Here is a 16,317-nt window from a genome sequence, read left to right as displayed (position 1 = left end):
TGGGCTTAGGCGCGGGCTCGGGCTGGGGGCCTCTGCAGCGCCCGCGCCTCGGTCCGCGCGTGGGTCCGGCGGTCAGCCCTACCGCACAGAGTCTGCGGCGCCCGCCGCCGCCTCCGCCTCCTCATATGCCCGCGCCCGCGGGGGGGCCGGCGCCGGCCAATCAGAGGCGCCGCCGCCCTGATGGATGGCCCGCGGCCCCGCCCCCGGCACTGCAGCTGTTCTCCCCGCCCCCCAGCCTCCGCAAAGTGGCGGCTAGGCGGCGAAGGGGGAGCGCTGCGGGAAGCCGAGAACCCGGAGCCCCCCTCCCCTGCCAATGAGGGACCTGGAAGCCCCTGCAGTGTGGGGTGTCGCCTCCTAGGAGGGGGCGCTGAGGGTGGGAGAGCCCCGGAATCCCCCTCATTGTGTGCCACCAGAGGGAGGGGTGCGCTGTGGAAGGTGCACACCGGGTGGGGGGAAGCCCCGTAAGCCACTGCAATAAGGCAGGAGGGCCAGAGCACCCTTCTCTGCAGTGAGGCAGGGGGAGCCCTGGAGACTGTGGGGTGCTGTTCAGGAGGCGGAGATGGAGGGAACCCAAGAGGCGAGAAAGATACCCCGCGATGAGCAGGGACGCTGCAGGGGGGGGCGGGGCCCTGAGTCCCCCTCAGTGTGTGACCTCCCCCCACCCACTATGGCGCTGCAGTTATCCAACGAGACACAACTGCACAGGTACACAGGAGACACATCACAGCCAGAGAATCCCACCAAGCATGGCACTCACACCCGACCATCACCCGGAGAGCACAGACGCTGGGGACACCCACCAACACCACCAGTTTCACAATCACATTCCGTCACACACCAGCTTATCACCTCCCACACATCTCACAGTACCCCATCAAAACAAGCCCAGAGACTCACGAACACACAGCACACTGCACACCCCAGCACACCACAACAGAATCACACAGGCATAAAATGCCATGCAGAGGAACACACACCCTGAAAACACCACCTCACAGACACATATGTCACACGCTCCGTCATAGCTGGCCTTAAGCCATCTCACACAGAGACCAGTAAATATTTCACCCATGGGCCCATGAACCAGTACACATCCACACTCAGCACCGTCACACAGACACAGGCCTCACACTGCCCCAGACACCATTTGAACCTTTGTGGACGCTGCTGTGTAGTCACACAACATCACAAACACTCCTTCCCAATATATCTGGGCACATGCAAAGACCCCCCATGCCAAACTGCCAAAGTATTGCTAATTGTGAATGACAGACAAAGGGTGCACTCGGACTCATGCACGGCACAATAATTCACAGACACAGATCACGCAACACCATCCCACACACCTCACACACTACACTCATCATGTATTGCAATGCTGTCTTATATACTTGCATTGTAGCTTCAAACACCCCCAATGCCCACACCCCCACGCTGTGCACATCCCAGCTCGGCATATATTGATACACACACACACAGATGCACAGCTGGCACCCACATCCCAGGCCTGCCACAATACACACGACATCCCATCGGCCACCCACTGGAGCCTGAGGAGTTACAGCCTCCCACCCACACCTCTCTGCTCTATGAGGAACACTCCCAGACTCTGTGGGGATGGCAGAAAGGGCAGAGAGCAGGCAAGAGCCTGTCTCTGTAGCTTTTTCAGAATGTGGGTATCCTCCCACCTATGGAAGTCGAGATGTGGGGGACAGGCAAGGGGCGTGAAGGTTAAGGACCAGGTCACTGATTTGTGTGAAAGGCTGAAGGCTGGAGTGAAACACAAAAAATGGGAGATTCAAAATCACAGAACCACAAGGACAGGGAGACTGGGCCAGAGAGCAAAAGGGGGCAGGCAGGTGGGTTCATTCCTTCCTCCAGGACCCAGAGCCTCAGCCCAATCCTGTACTCTGACCCGTCCCCATCCTTCCCTGCTGTCCTTTGTTGCCATAGTAACAGGGAGGCAGCGTATGCAGCAAAGGAGGCTGGGCTTACAGATCTGGCCTGTCTCCATGGAGACTGGTGGGGGGGGCGGAGCCACATCTTCTAGCCCTGGTAGTTGGCCCCTCTGCGGAACTCTGTCCCCTTTCAAGAGGAGGATGGGAGGGAAGGGGGGAGGCTCTGTCCCACCTCTATCTTTTTCCTCTCTACCTTATCCTGCAGGGATGAGCCTGGACCATGGCAGAGAGATTGGGGGGATGGAGAAGCCTGGGGGGTTTCAGGATCCCAGGAGATTCTTGGCCTTCTCTCCTCCTGCTCACCAGCTGGGCTGGGGGAGACTGCACCCCAGACAGGCTCATGTCCCCCCTCATGCACTCCCTCCTCAGTTTGGGGAGACTGATGACTGTGCATAGTGTTCCCAGCGTGAGGCTTTGCGGAAGTTGGGTGGGGGAGGAGGAAGATTTACGAAGGTCACAGGAATGGATGGGGACAAGGGAACTCGGCAAGAGAGATGGAAGGAGAGACTAAGGGGAGGAATGGACACAGAGTTCAAAACCAGAGAGATGCAAATAGGAAAGGAAAAACAGAAAGACCGACAAAGACAGACAGACTGGCAAAGACAGAAATGAGGAAACAGATGGAGGAGACAGATCAACTGCATTACTTAGTGAAGATGACAGAGACGGGACATAGAGAGCCAGGCAGACATATTTGGCAAACTGGGGAGACAGAGATAAAGACTGAAGAGATAGAGCAGAAATGGGGGTGGGGGAGACTCAGAAATGGGAGAACTGATGCTTGGTATTGGGACAGAGAATGGGAGAGACCACAAATGTCTGCAGCCATATTCTATCACCTTGACGGACTGACATTCCCGCTCAAGGGCAGAGCCATTGATTAGTTTCTAAGAGATGTGGAAACAAGAAACATCCTGAGACACAAGCTCGCCCCCACACCTGCCTCTGAAGGGCACACATGTGGCAAGTGTCTGAGACACGGAAGAGGCCAGGTTGAGACGGGGTGCTGTGTGACAGGCGGGGTCCCCCGGATGTGGCGTGCCCAAGCCCCGCGAAGGCTGGCAGGTCCTGTCGGGGAGACAGGGCGCTGCTGAGCGCCAGGCCGGTGCTGAACGGACAGCTCCCGAGCTCTGGGCCGCCTGCCCGAGGGGCGGGGCCCAGCCTCGCTCCTTTCCCTCGCTCGATCTCTAGCATTTCCACGGCTCGGGAAACGTCTACATCTAGTTTTCCAAGGCTTCTTGTTTCTCACCTATCTCTGCTCTACTTCAGTCTCTGCTTCTCTCAGCCCCAACAACTCCCGGTCTCTTAACCTGTTTTCTCTGTCTACCCCTCCTCTCTCCCATTCTGTCTCACCCTTCTCCCACCTCATTATGGCTTGTCTCCCTGTTTCCCCTTTGGCTTATTTCCCCATCCCTCTCTGTTCCCCTCCGTGGTCTCTTCCCATCGCTACTCCATTTCCGTCTCTTCCCTTTCTGTTTCTTGCCCATTCCTGTCCCATCTCTTTCTCTCCACCTCTCCATATCTCCCCCTTCCACTCGGCCTCGTTTTGGCTCTGGCTGTGTGACCTTCACTCGTCCTTTCTCAGCGGCAGTTTCCACAGAAACCTCCAGCGGGGCTGGGGAGGGCGGGGACAGAAAGCAGACCCACCCTTTTCCCTGCTCCACCGGCCCTTCGGCCTCCCGCCCCGCCACCTCCCCCTCCACTGGGATTTCTCACTTCCTCTCTTGGAGGCTGGGGAGTTACGTTTTCAGCAGAAACACAGGATCAGGGGCACAGACAACTGAAGGTGGTCTCAGGGCGGTTCACACATGCACACGATTACAAAGCCAACAAATCACCCTAGCCCAGGCACACACCTGTCACCGTCCGGGCTAGCCGGGGCACCACCACACTGAACTGTTCACTCGCCCTCCCCTCCCCCAGCCCCATCTGGTTTCTGTCATTCTATGTCTCCTTTTCCTGGTGTCTCCGCCTCTCCAGATCCCTGCATCTCTCCATCTGTCTCAGGGAGAGCTGCCTCCTTCTGTCCTGGGAGAAGGTCAGTGGAGAAGGGCCAGCTGCCCGGACCTGCGCTGACCTGCTGTCTGCGGGCAGGGCGGAGAATCGAAAGAGTGAAGGGGTGACCATCAAGTCTGCGGTTCTAAGCAGACTCCCTGGGGGTGGGGAGAGGAAGCCCAAGCCTTCGGTGCCCTCACACCCCCAGGAAATGAGACCTGCGTATCCCCAGCTTTGGGGTTTTGTTCTTTTTTTTATTCCAACAGGGACTGGGCTGTGGCAGGGGGAGGGATGGAGGCCCAACTGACCCCCTCCCTGTGGGGGTCTCATAGAAATTCGGAGGTTTCTCCCCAAAAAAAAGAGAGAAAGAGAAGAGTCGAGGGGCACCAGGGGACACCCATCTGCCCAGAGGCTTCCCACTTCTCCAGAAGTGGGGAGGGCTGCGTCAAGTCTTGGGGAGCCTGAGCAGTCCCAGGATGGGGTTCTCGCCGCGGACTGCTTTCCGCTTCCGGGAACGACCCCTGCAGTCCCGGCCCCCGGAGTTCTCGGTCCCTGCGCTCGTCTTTGTCCGCAGTCGGGGGCGGAGTGCGGGCGTCCGCGGCTCCCTCCGGCGAGTCCACTAGGGGGCGCAGGCAGGCTCTGGAACCGAGCCTCGGACTTCACCGGGAACCGAAGGCAAAATCGCGGCGTCCGGCGCGCGGCGGGCGCAAGTCCCGTCCCTCGCCCACTGGGGAAGCGAGGGCGACCGGGGCCTGGGGCGGGCCCGGCCCCTGCATCAGTCCGGGAGCCCGCCCGTGGTCACTCGTGCTCGGCCAGCTCGCGGGGGCCGGCGGGGCGGGGCCGGGGCGGGCTGGTGGCTTCGGCGGGGGCGCCCAGGCCACGCGGGGGCGCGCCGGCCCCGGACGCCCGCAGCGCCTGGATGCGCCGGCACTCCTGGCAGACGCGCACGTGGGTGCAGGGCGTGGGGGCGGGGGGCCGGGCCCCACCTGGCGGCCCCGGATCGTCCAGGAGGCGCTGGGGGCCCCCGTGTGCGCTGCCCGCATCCGCGCCAGCAGAGTAGAGCTTGCCGTTGCTAAGGCGCATCTCGCGGACCGCGCGCAGCGACAGCAGGGCCCTGCTGGGGCCGCCGGGCCGCCGGCGCCGGCGGGAACGCGACGTCTTGCGGCAGGACACGGCGTGCCGCAGCTCCTGCAGCATCTCCTGGCACACCGACACCTGGGGGCGGCGCGGGGCGGCGGTCACGGTCTGCGCCCTCCCTGCCGCCGCGCCTCCTCCCTCTCTACGCCTCTGGTCCTCCAGGCCACGCTCTTCACATCCTCCTGCTCTCCCCGCCCCACCGCTGTGTTCACCTCTCTTCCTCTTTCCCACCTGCGCTCTCGTCCTCTCCCTTCCTTCCGTCCTCTCCTCGCTTCCTAGTCTCTTCCCTCGCAGGTCCCTTCTCTCCCCGTGCTCTTCCTTCTCGCCTCTCAACTCCTGTCTGTCCTCCACTTCTCTCTCCCGTCTCCCTTATTCTCTGGATTTGTTCTTCAATCGGCCCTTCACCTCTGAGCCATGCTCCTCTCCTCCTACTATCTCGCCTCTTTTCACTCGAAAGTTTCTAACTGCTTCTAGTCCTTCCCTCCTACTTGTTCTCCATCCTCTGTCACTGATACCTGTGCTTGGTACTGACCGCCTACTGGTGGCTCAGATGGTAAAGAATCTGCCTGCATAGCAGGAGACCCAGGTTTGATCCCTGGGTGGGGAAGATCCCCTGGAGAAGGCAATGGCTACTTACTCCAGTACTCTTGCCTAGAAAATCCCACGGACAGAGGAACCTGGAGAGCTGCAGCCCATGGGGTCGCAAAGAGTCAGACACAACTGAGTGACTAACACTTTCACAACGTACGGGCAGACCACCTACAGTGTCCCAGGCACTGTCTGGGAGCATTAGGGCCACAGCAGAGAACAGGTGGAAGCCCCTGCCCTCCTGGAGGTTATATTCCAGCATGCAGAGACAAAACCTAAAGACACAGTATGTTCAATGGTGATGAGTGCTTTGGAGAAAAATTAAATTCGGAAGAGAGATAGGGGCGTGGGTGGGGAGCAAGGTGGAATGTTGAGATGAGACCTTAGGGGAGACTCGTTGAGAAGAGGACTTGCAAGTAGACAAAGGCAGGGCGGGTAGGAGGACCCGGTAGGAGGGAGGGCAGACAGTTCAGCTGGATAGAGGTGCGGAGGTGCTGGAAGAACCTGGAGCAGGTCAGGGTGGTTGGGGTGGGGTGGGCAGGGGGGCATGGCAGGAGATGAGGTCAGAGGAGCAATGGGGGCTGGCTCATTTAAGGCCCAGAGTCCACGGTAAGCATTTGACTTTTACTCTGAGTCAGATGAGCTGACTCACTGGAAAAGACCCTGATGCTGGGAAAGATTGAAGGTAGAAGAAGGGGATGACAGAGGACGAGATGGTGGGATGGCATCACTGACTCAACAGACATGAGTTTGAGCAAGCTCCAGGAGATGGTGAAGGACAGGCAAGCCTGGCGTGGTGCAGTCCATGGGGTCCCAAAGAGTCAGACACGACTGAGCAACTGAACAACCACTGAGTCAGAAGAGTTTTAGATATAGAACTGCTGTGCTTTCACCAGATCACTCTGAAGCTGTGCTGAGAAGACTGTAGGGAGGCCAAGGGCAAGAGCAGAGAGCCTCCTAAGAAACCACTCTGATCACCAGGCAAGAGATGGCAGTGGCTGGACCAGTGTGGTGGTGGCCAAGGAGGTGAGAAGAGTTTGAATTCTGGGTGTGTTTCAAAGGTGGAGCCCACAGTTTTTGCTGAGATCAGGTAGAGGGTGTGAGAAAGAGGGAGGGGTGAAGGGTGACTCCACATATTTTGGCCCCAGCAATGACAGTGTTGCCTGGTGGGTGGGCAGGAGCTCCGTGTTGGCCACATGACATCATGCACCGCCTGGTGGACATCTGCATGGAGGTGCAGGGTACAGGGAGCTGAATTTACAAACTGTGGGTTCAGGGAGAGGTCCCCGGAAGGGATACACACCTGGGGGTTATGGCAGTCAGCCTCCAAGATCCTGCCCCCGGGGTGTTCACACCTTTGTGTAATCCCCTTTGCCTTTGTAGGAAGGTCACTGTGTGATCCACAGAATAAGGCTAGGTCGGCTGACATTTCGGCTGTCTTGGATTCCTCGCTCTGGGACAAGTCGGCTGCCACAGCCTGAGGACGCTCAAGCAGCCCTACGGAGAAGTCTCTGAGTGAGGAACTGAGGCCTCCTGCCCACTGCCATGTGAATGAGTGTATTTTTATTCTATCTCAGGATGTTTTGACATCTTAAACATCTTGCTAGCCAGGGAGAGACCACCCTCCCAGAGCTAGCCGATTCTTAGGGACAGCAAAGAGTTGGGAACCTGCCTTTCATATGAAAACCCAACCAGTTCTGAATCTATACTCCCCCTTTATCTGACTCACACACCAAACCCTAAAACAACCCAGGGCAGGTACCAGACAAGTAGAGACCACCCCTCTAGCCCAGAGCCTGCTAACAGCGTTCACATGGCCGAGTACTAAGCCATTTCCCCACTTGCCTTGCCTTTCCCAATAAAGCCTCTGCCCTAGGCTTCTCTCTCCCTTCTTCTGCTTCCTGACCAAAGCTGGTGCTTTCCTTGTGGCCCCAGTGGCGGTGGTGGTGGGGGGAGCATGGGCTTCTGTTAGGTGATATAAGTACTAAATTCTTCTTTCCCTGGCACTGGCGTCTCCAAATCATCACCCAGTCACTCCCATGAATTAAAACCCCAAGTACACTGTGAGACAGGGAGCCATCCTAGAAACAGATCCTCTAGCCCCAGTGGGGCCTCTGTGCGTGCGTGCTAAGTCACTTCAGTCGTGTCCGACTCTGTGCGACCCTATGGACTGTAGCCGCCAGGCTCCTCTGTTCATGGGATTCTCCAGGCAAGAATACTGGAGTGGATTGCCATGCCCCCTCCTTCAGGAGATCTTCCTGACCCAGGAATCGAACCCGATCTCTTACATATCCTGGATTGGCAGGCAGGTTCTTTACCACTAGCACCACCTGGGAAGCCCCCAGACAACAGCAACTCCCCATGACATCATGCACGTGACCTTAGCAGAGACACTGAGCTGCCAGGACCACCCAGCTAAGCTGCTCCAGATTCCTGACCTATGGAAACTATGAACTGGTATCAGTTTGTTGTTGGAAGTTGCTAAAACGGGGGATAGCTTGTTACGTGGCAACGGATGAATAATGCAGGAGTCATCAGCATACAGTCTTGCAAACCATTTGGCTGGAGGAGATCACCGAGGGAGGGGAGGAAGAGAAGTCCAAGGCCCGAGCCCTAGGGCCCCCCAATGAGAATGTCAGAGAGGTAGGAGGAAGATGAGACAGGAGCAGGACCAGAGAGGGCTGAGGAGGTGGTGACCGGCTGTGTGGGAGCCCTGGGCTACCTCACCGTGATGAGGCTGGAGACTCAGGCACTGGATTTCAGATGTGAAGGTCGTGGATGGCGAGACTGGCTTCAGCAGAGGGGCGGGGACAGAAGGTGGATGGGAGTGTGTCCAAGAATGAATAGAAAGATAGAAACTGGAAACACCCTGTCAAGCCTACCACAGAAGGGGAGGAATGGGCTGGTGACCAGGAGGGGAATCTGGGTCAAGAGAGAAGATTCCTTGAAGATGGGAGAAACGATAGTGTATCTGTCTGCCACCTGGCTTGATCCGATAGAGAGAGGAAAACTGATGATGCCGCAGGGAAGGAAGGCTGAGGCATGTCCTTGGGAAGGCGAGAGGGTACCGGGCACAGGTGGAAGGAGTGTTAGCGAGGAGGTGGATGCTCATTTGGAATAACTAACGGGGCGAGTGGAGACAGCAGACGGGTGGCGAGATGTGGAGGTGAGGGCTGGCAGGCTCTCGGACTCCTCTGCTTTTCTCAGGCGAGCAGAAGCAAGGTCAAGGGCTCACAGCGGGAGTGGGAGGCGGGGCTGGAGGCTGGCAGAGGGCGCGCAAGGTGGGAATCGCGGAGGAGGAGCGAGGGGGCGGGCCGGCGGGTCAGCGGTGGAGTGTGGGTGGGCAGCCCGCAACGGCACAGGGCGTGAGAGCGGCCAGCAAGCCGGCTTCCTTGCTGCCGCATACAGCTGCATTCTCCTTGCCCCGTTGTCTCTCCTGCTATTTCTTCCTTATCCACCACCTCGTTCTCTCCCCCAGCCTTCTCTCGGTGCCCCTCCTCACTCCTTCCCCCGCATCCTCACGGCTGCCTGTGCCCTCTTCCCGCTCTACCTTTCCTCATGTCCATGGACCCTCTCGTCTTCCTTCTGCCCTCGCCTCTTTTTTTAAAATTTGGCTGCCCTGCAGCTTGTGGGATCTTAGTTCCCCGACCAGGGATTGAACCGGAACCCTCTTACTTGAGACCACCAAGTCCTAACCACTGGACCACCAGCGAAGTCCCTGCTCTCACCTCTTTCTGGAGCTCTGGGACCCCTGGAGGATCGTCTCTCCCCTCCCTGGCTCCCACCCCTTCCCCCGCATTCTTCCAGGAATGGCTCCCAATGCCACAGTCTTCACGACCCCCCACCACCCCCGAGGTCCTGCTTTTCCCTGCATACCCTTCATTAGCCTCCTTACCTCTTCCGACTCTGCCGACCTCCGTGTGGACCATATGAACTCCATGACCGCCACGAAGACAGCGATGATGAGGCCACAGATGAGCACAACAAAAATGCCCCCGATGTTCTCCATGCCCAAGCCTGGGGGTGGAGGGAGAGAGCCAGGGGTCAGGCCTTGTGGGTGGGGGAGGAAGGGGCCAGTGAGGGGCCTCCGGGAAGGGCAGGGTGTGTGGGGGCAGCTGACCTTTGGCTCTGTGGTCCTCCTCCTTGGGGCAGCGGCCCCCCTCCCACCACTTGCGCTTCAGGATCTCCAGCCGGTTGTTCTCCTGAAGCTGAAGGATGGCCAGCGTGATCTCATCCCGGAACGGGGAGCCTGGACCAGGCACATGGCAGGGGCAGGTCATCGGGACCCTGGAGCCCTGCCCCCCAAGGCTCAGCTCCTCTCCCCCCGGCTCTGCCGTGTGCCCAACATCTTCCCTGTCCACCCTCTATCTGACTACTGCTCTCCACCTCCCCTTAACCACCCCTGGGCCAAGCCCCCGACCTGTCCCATTTGTTACCATTTCCCCCTCCCAGGACAGCAAGGAGATCAAACCAGTCAATCCTAAAGGAAATCAACCCTGAATTGGAAAAACTGATGCTGAAGCTGAAGCTCCAATACTTTGGCCACCTGATGCAAAGAGCTGACTCATTGGAAAAGACCCTGATGCTGAGAAAGACTGAAGGCAGGTGGAGAAGCGGGGCACAGAGGATGAGATGGTTGGATGGCATCATCAACTCAATGGACATGAGTTTGAGCAGACTCTGGGAGATAGTGAAGGACAGTGAAGCCTGGCATGCTGCAGTCCGTGGGATTACAAAGAGTCAGACACAACTGAGCGACTGAACACCACCACTTCCTTCCTTGTGGCCCCCTCCCTCACTCTTCACTGAAGCTCTTCTCAACACAGCAGCCAGAGAGACAATTTCAGAAACACAGTCATAGATCACACCTCTCTGGTGCTTAAAACTCTCCAATGACTTCTGTTTGCAGCTAGAAAAAAAAAGATGTTCACAGGTTCAACAAGATCCTGCATTCACTGGTCCTGCCACCCTTAGGACTTTTGCTTCTGCCTGGAATGTTCGTTTCCTTACTTCACTCAAGGTGCAGCTCACACGGTGCCTCAGAAAGGTCTTCTCTAACTCTATTTAAAATGCCAGGGACTTCCCCAGCAGTCTGGTGGTTAGGGCTCTGTGCTTTCACTACGGGTTCAATCCCTGGTTGGTGAACTAAGATACGGCAAGCTATGTGGTGCAGCCAGATTAAAAAAAGATGACAACAAGCACCCCACTCCCTGTCCATCTCTTCCGCTAATTTACTTCAGAGCAGTTGTGACCACATGATGTCACCTTATCAGGCTATGTGTTAACTGTCTGTCTGCCATCTTTGCCCCAGTAGACAGCTGAGGTGGGGGCTCAGCAGCTAGCTCCCTGCTGTGGCCTCTGAGTACCCAGCAGAGTCCTGGCACACAGTAGGGCATCAGACCTGCCACATGCCCATTCACGCCTCTCCTCTGCGTGGCCCCAGACCTGAACCACCTCTCTCCTCCCTGCCCTCAGATCCTTCCCTTAAACTATCCTTGGGTCCCATCCACATCCTACCCTGAACTAATTATGGTAATTCTTTTTTAAAAAATATTTTTTTCTGTGGACCACTTTTAAGGTCTTTATTGAATTTGTTACAATATTGCTTCTGTTTTATGTTTTGGTTTTTTGACTGTAAGGCATCTTAGCTTCCCGACCAGGGATCAAACCTGCGCCCCCTGCATTGGAAGATGAAGTCTTAACCACTGGACCACCAGGGGAGACCCCACTGTGATGATTCCAGGTGCCAGAAACTAGGGCAAGTGTGGTGATGGGTATTTAGCAGACACCTACTGTGTGCTAGACCCTTGGTCTATGGAAATGTATTCAGGTCCCACAGTGATCCTGTGAGGCATGTACTGTTGCTGTTCAGTCACTAAGTTGTGTCCGACCCTTTGAGACCCCATGGACTGTAACTGCCAGGCTCCCCTGTCCGAGGGATTTTCCCGGCAAGAATACTGGAGTGGATTGCCATTTCCTTCTTCAGGGCATCTTCCCCACTCAGGGACTGAACCCACATCTCCTGCATTGGCAGGTGGATTCTTGACCGCTGAGCCACCAGGGAAGCCTGAGGTAGGTATTACCACCCTCGTTATCTGAAGGAGGCAGATGACATTGTCGCCTGAGTCAGGGAGGAAGCTGGGATTGTAATCCAGGTTGGTGTGACTCCGGATCCTGTCTCTCAGAGCACCAGGCGCCACAGTTTCCCCGATAACAGCACTGATCCTACTGCAAAGCTGCTAAAATTTGGGCTCATTTGTTATGTAGTCCCAGGTAAGTAACGCAGCAATCAGCAGAATATAGGTAGGTTTAAAAGCCAAAACTGGGTGACAAAATCAGTGGTGAGTTTCCAGCACCAGCCCTGGAAAAACACGTCCAGGTCTCCCTGGCAGATCCATCCATCATTCTTCCTCCCTCCCTTCCACCCATCCAACAACATCCATTGTCATTTCCTGAGCACCTGCGCTGGGCCAGGCTGTGGGTTTGGTGCAGAGAATGTGAAGTCAGCAAAACCATACCCTCCCCCTGGAGGGGCCCTGGGGCCAATGGGAGAAGGTGGCGAGCCTCACAGGGTTCTCCCAGCTGCCCTGCAGGGCTGGAGTGGATGGCTCCTAGGCCTGTTTATCCGGGTGGAGGGCACAGAGGCTCAGGAAGGTGGCAACACTTGCCCAAGGCCACACAGGCAGGAGGCTACACAGAGCACACCCAGCCTGCTCAGGGAGGGTCTGGCCCACCCTGTGGCCTGCTCACACAGCTTGGTCCTGGCCAGCCGGGGCCCCGGGGCTGCCATACCCAGCGGCATGCCGATGCCGTAGCCCTTGGTGTCGAGGAGGCCCCCGATCTGGGTGAGGTTGCAGTTGAGGCGCCGGTGGTACTCATTCATGGTGGACTCGAGCAGGAAGGCATAGCGGGAGTTGAGGACGCGGGCGATGCCCTCCTCTGTGCTCTTGACAAACACGCTGGGCTGCTTTGACTGCATGTAGTTCCACATCCGCTGGTACGTCTGGTACCGTGAATTCTGGGCAACGGGAGCATGGGGAGGGGAGCACGGGTGAGGGTCTTTCCACTCCTGCCTTTCCCCGAGCCCTCTGCCCTCCAAGAGGTCTCCCTCAAGCGGAGAGAGTGAGGAGACCAGAGGAAGACAGAGCCAAGGACAGAGAGAGAAAAGACAGACAGACAGACAGACAGACTGCTCAAGGCCAGGTCCAAACCATCCCCACACCCACCAGCCCAGCAAGGAAGCTGAGGACTGAAGGCTTGGGAAGGAGGGGGCATGACCTGTTTTCCAACCCTTTTTCTCTCTCCCACCCTTCCGCCCAGCCCTGTCTTCCCAGTGTTCCCAGGGTATATCCAGAGAAGCAGAGGCTCCACCCCATTATCTCTCCAGGGCCCAGCCTGCTTCAGGGAGACCTCCATCCAGGCCAAACAGGACAGCTTTCCTCCTCCAGGCCCTGTGGGAACCTTATGAGGAATGCCCTGCCCTACCTAAGCTGCTGTGCATGGCGGTGACCCCAACACCAAGCCAGGGTGGCCCCGGGGGCCCCACCTGAAAGAAGGTCATGGTGGAGCCGGCGTGGATGGTGCCGTACTCGATGTTGGTCTGGTCTGCCAGGTCATCGGCCGACTCCACGGGCACCTCCATGCGCTGCACGGTGAGGAAGGCGGCCAGGTTGGCCGTGTAGGAGGAGATGATGATCAAGGTGAAGGCCCACCTGAGGGGTGGGAGGGGTGAGCTACGGGCTGGAGCCACCCCTGCCACTTTGACCCTGTGGCCATGCACCCCTTGGTCGTGCCCCCCCTCAGTGACCCCAGCATCTAGAAGGCTAGAAGGCTGATTGCTGACTGGGATCATAGAATCTGGGATCACAGAATCCCATGGACAGAGGAGCCTGGTGGGCTACAGTACATGGCATCACAAAGAGTTGGGAGGGGCTGGGATCATAGAATCTGGAGCCAGATCCCTGGGTTTACATTTTTAAAAAGATTTTTATTTATTTATTTGGCTGCACCAGGTCTTAGTTGAGCATGTGGGATATAGTTCCCTGAGCAGGGATTGAACAAAGGTCCCCCTCCATTGGGAACGCAGAGTTGAAGCCACTGGACCACCAGGGAAGTCCCTTCCCTGGGTTTAAGTATTACCAGAGACTTCCTGGTAGCTCAGACAATAAAGACTCCATCTGCAATGCAGAAGACCCGGATTTGATCCCAGGGTTGGGAAGATCCCCTGGAGGAGGGCATGGCAACCCACTCCAGTATTCTTTCCTGGAGAATCCCATGGACAGAGGAGCCTGGCGGGCTACAGTCCATGGTGTCACAAAGAATTGGACACAACTGAGCAACTAACACTTTCTTTCCAGAGACTTCCGCTGTCAGAAACACAAGAGAATGAGATGGTCTGAAAATACCCTCTCACTGTGAACTATTAATAGAAAACTGGACAGGGTATAGGAAATGACCTTAGACAAAGGACAACAGGCATTACAGGACCAGGATCCCTGAGGGAAGAGAAATAATGAAGACAGACTTGCTTGCCATTACCCAGCTGGACTTAATTTATAGACGGCCGTGCCAGGAAGGAAAACCCAGAGTCTGGCAAACTCACTGAGCTGTAGAGATGGAGATCAGAGATCAAGAAGGCCGAGAGATGGCTGGCATTCATGAGACAGAATGCCCAAGAGGAAGCAGCAGAATGCTCAGCGTTCTAGTAATCTGCAAAGCTTCTCTTTTGAATCTTTGGCTGAATGTCAGTCTGTGTATGCACTGGATAAAACTCCAAGGGGTCAGATAAGAACGTTCAAAGGGAGAACAATTTCAAGGGCTCGTACAGGGATGGGAATCTTTTGAGCTCCTAACCAGAGTAGAGAGATTTCTTTGAATGCATAAGACATTCAATAGAGATAAAGGATAACACATCAGAATTAGTTGTTATGCTGCTACTGCTACTGCTAAGTCGCTTCAGTCGTGTCCGACTCTATGCGACCCCATAGACGGCTAGACCTACCCTAAAAGAGCTTAAAAACAGGCCTGGAAAGACTCAAAAGAATCCACAAGTAACTGTCTTGCAGAGAAAAAAAAACCAACAAACCCAAAGATTCTTTAATACATGCAACAATGTAAACAACATAAAATCCACAATGTCTGTCATCCAATAAAAAAAAAATACCAGATAAACAAACGTGCAGGAAACTGACTTACAACTAGGAAAAAGTTGCTCAATGGAAGCCGAACTAGAACTGGCAGAGATGGTGGAATTAGCAGCAAGGATATTAAACAGCTATTACAAAGACATTCAGAATGATCAAGGATGTAAAGAAAAACATGAACATGTTGCAGAGGGAAATGGAAGAAAAGAACAGAAATCTCTATATGAAATATACAACATCTAAAAGGAAATTTTTACTGGAAAGATCTACACAGATTAGACACTGCACAGAAAAGAAAACAGATTTTGAAGACAGCAAAAGAATCTATTCAAAAGAAACACATACACGAAAAATGAAACACAAAGAGGGAAAAAAATGACCAACAATGAACACAGAGACTTAGTGGCCTGAGGAATAACACCAAGTGGTTTTACATCCATGATGGAAGTCCCAGAGACAGAAGAGAGTAAGGGGGTAACAGAAAAAAATATTGGAAAAAGTCATGTCCAAAATTTTTCAAATTTAGTGAAAATTATAAACTTGCAGATCCAAGAATCTCAATAAACCCCAAGTAGGACAACATACATACATACATATTATTAGTTATTTCTTGTTTTAGAAATAGCTAGTAACATTTCACACCAAGTTTATAAAGTCTGAATTTTTTCTGAATGAATGCAACTAATTTTTATAAGTAAATGCTGGGTTTTATGAGCTTTCCAGGTGGCTCAGTGGTGAAGAATCCACCTGCAATGCAGGAGACATGGAGACCCAGGTTTGATCCCTGGGTCAGGAAGATCCCCTAGAGAAGGAAATGGCAACCCACTCTAGTATTCCTGCCTGGGAAATCCCACGGACAGAGAAGCCTGGCGGGCTACAGTCCATGGGGTCAAAAAAATATACGACCTAGCAATTAAACAACATCAAACAAATACCAATAATTATACTGCAGGTAAATGGTCTCAGCCTGGGGTTGGCAAACTATGGCCCACAGGCCAGATCTGACTTAATGCTTCTGTGCAGCCCACAGGCTAAGAATGGCTTTCACATTTTAAAATGCTTAAGAAGAAACTGAAGGAAGAGTAACAGCTCATGACACATGACACATAAAATTCAAATTTCACTGTCAGTGTCCATAAAGTTTTATTGGGGGAATTCCCTGGCAATTCAGTGGTTAGGACTCTGAGCTTCCAATGTGGGGGGGATGGGGCGTGGGTTGGATCCCTGGTTGGGGAACTAAGATCCCACATGCCCCGCTGTGCAGCTAAAAAAAAAAGTTTAATTGGAACACAACCACACTCATTCAATCAAGGCTGCTTCTGTACCATAATCAGGGTTAAGTAGATGCAACAGATACCATATGACCAGCAAAGCCTGAAATATTTATAATTTGGCCCAATACTCAAAAAAACTTTGCCAATCCCTGGTCCTAGGCCTAAGTATGTGCTGTCTATAAGAAAACCATTTTAAATATAACAGTGTAGGTAAGCTGACAA

At 54.9% G+C, this 16,317-nt stretch overlaps 1 protein-coding gene across 1 annotated transcript in view; it reads right to left on the bottom strand.

Moving 5' to 3' along the window:
- Positions 1–4,751: 4,751 nt before the first annotated feature.
- GRIK5 (glutamate ionotropic receptor kainate type subunit 5) overlaps positions 4,752–16,317 on the bottom strand; it is a 58,288-nt gene continuing 46,722 nt past the window's right edge. Inside the window, exons 15-19 of the mRNA XM_055551537.1 lie at positions 13,225–13,390; positions 12,471–12,696; positions 9,799–9,927; positions 9,574–9,695; positions 4,752–5,168 (exon numbers count right to left, since the gene is read on the bottom strand). Coding sequence (XP_055407512.1) covers positions 4,752–5,168; positions 9,574–9,695; positions 9,799–9,927; positions 12,471–12,696; positions 13,225–13,390 — 1,060 coding nt within the window. The remainder of the gene's footprint in view (positions 5,169–9,573; positions 9,696–9,798; positions 9,928–12,470; positions 12,697–13,224; positions 13,391–16,317) is intronic.

The sequence above is a fragment of the Bubalus kerabau genome, chromosome 17 (genome assembly GCF_029407905.1).
Source record: "Bubalus kerabau isolate K-KA32 ecotype Philippines breed swamp buffalo chromosome 17, PCC_UOA_SB_1v2, whole genome shotgun sequence".
Classification (NCBI taxonomy): domain Eukaryota; kingdom Metazoa; phylum Chordata; class Mammalia; order Artiodactyla; family Bovidae; genus Bubalus; species Bubalus kerabau.
Note: the sequence above shows the minus strand (reverse complement) of the source record. Positions and strands in the feature narration are given on the sequence as shown.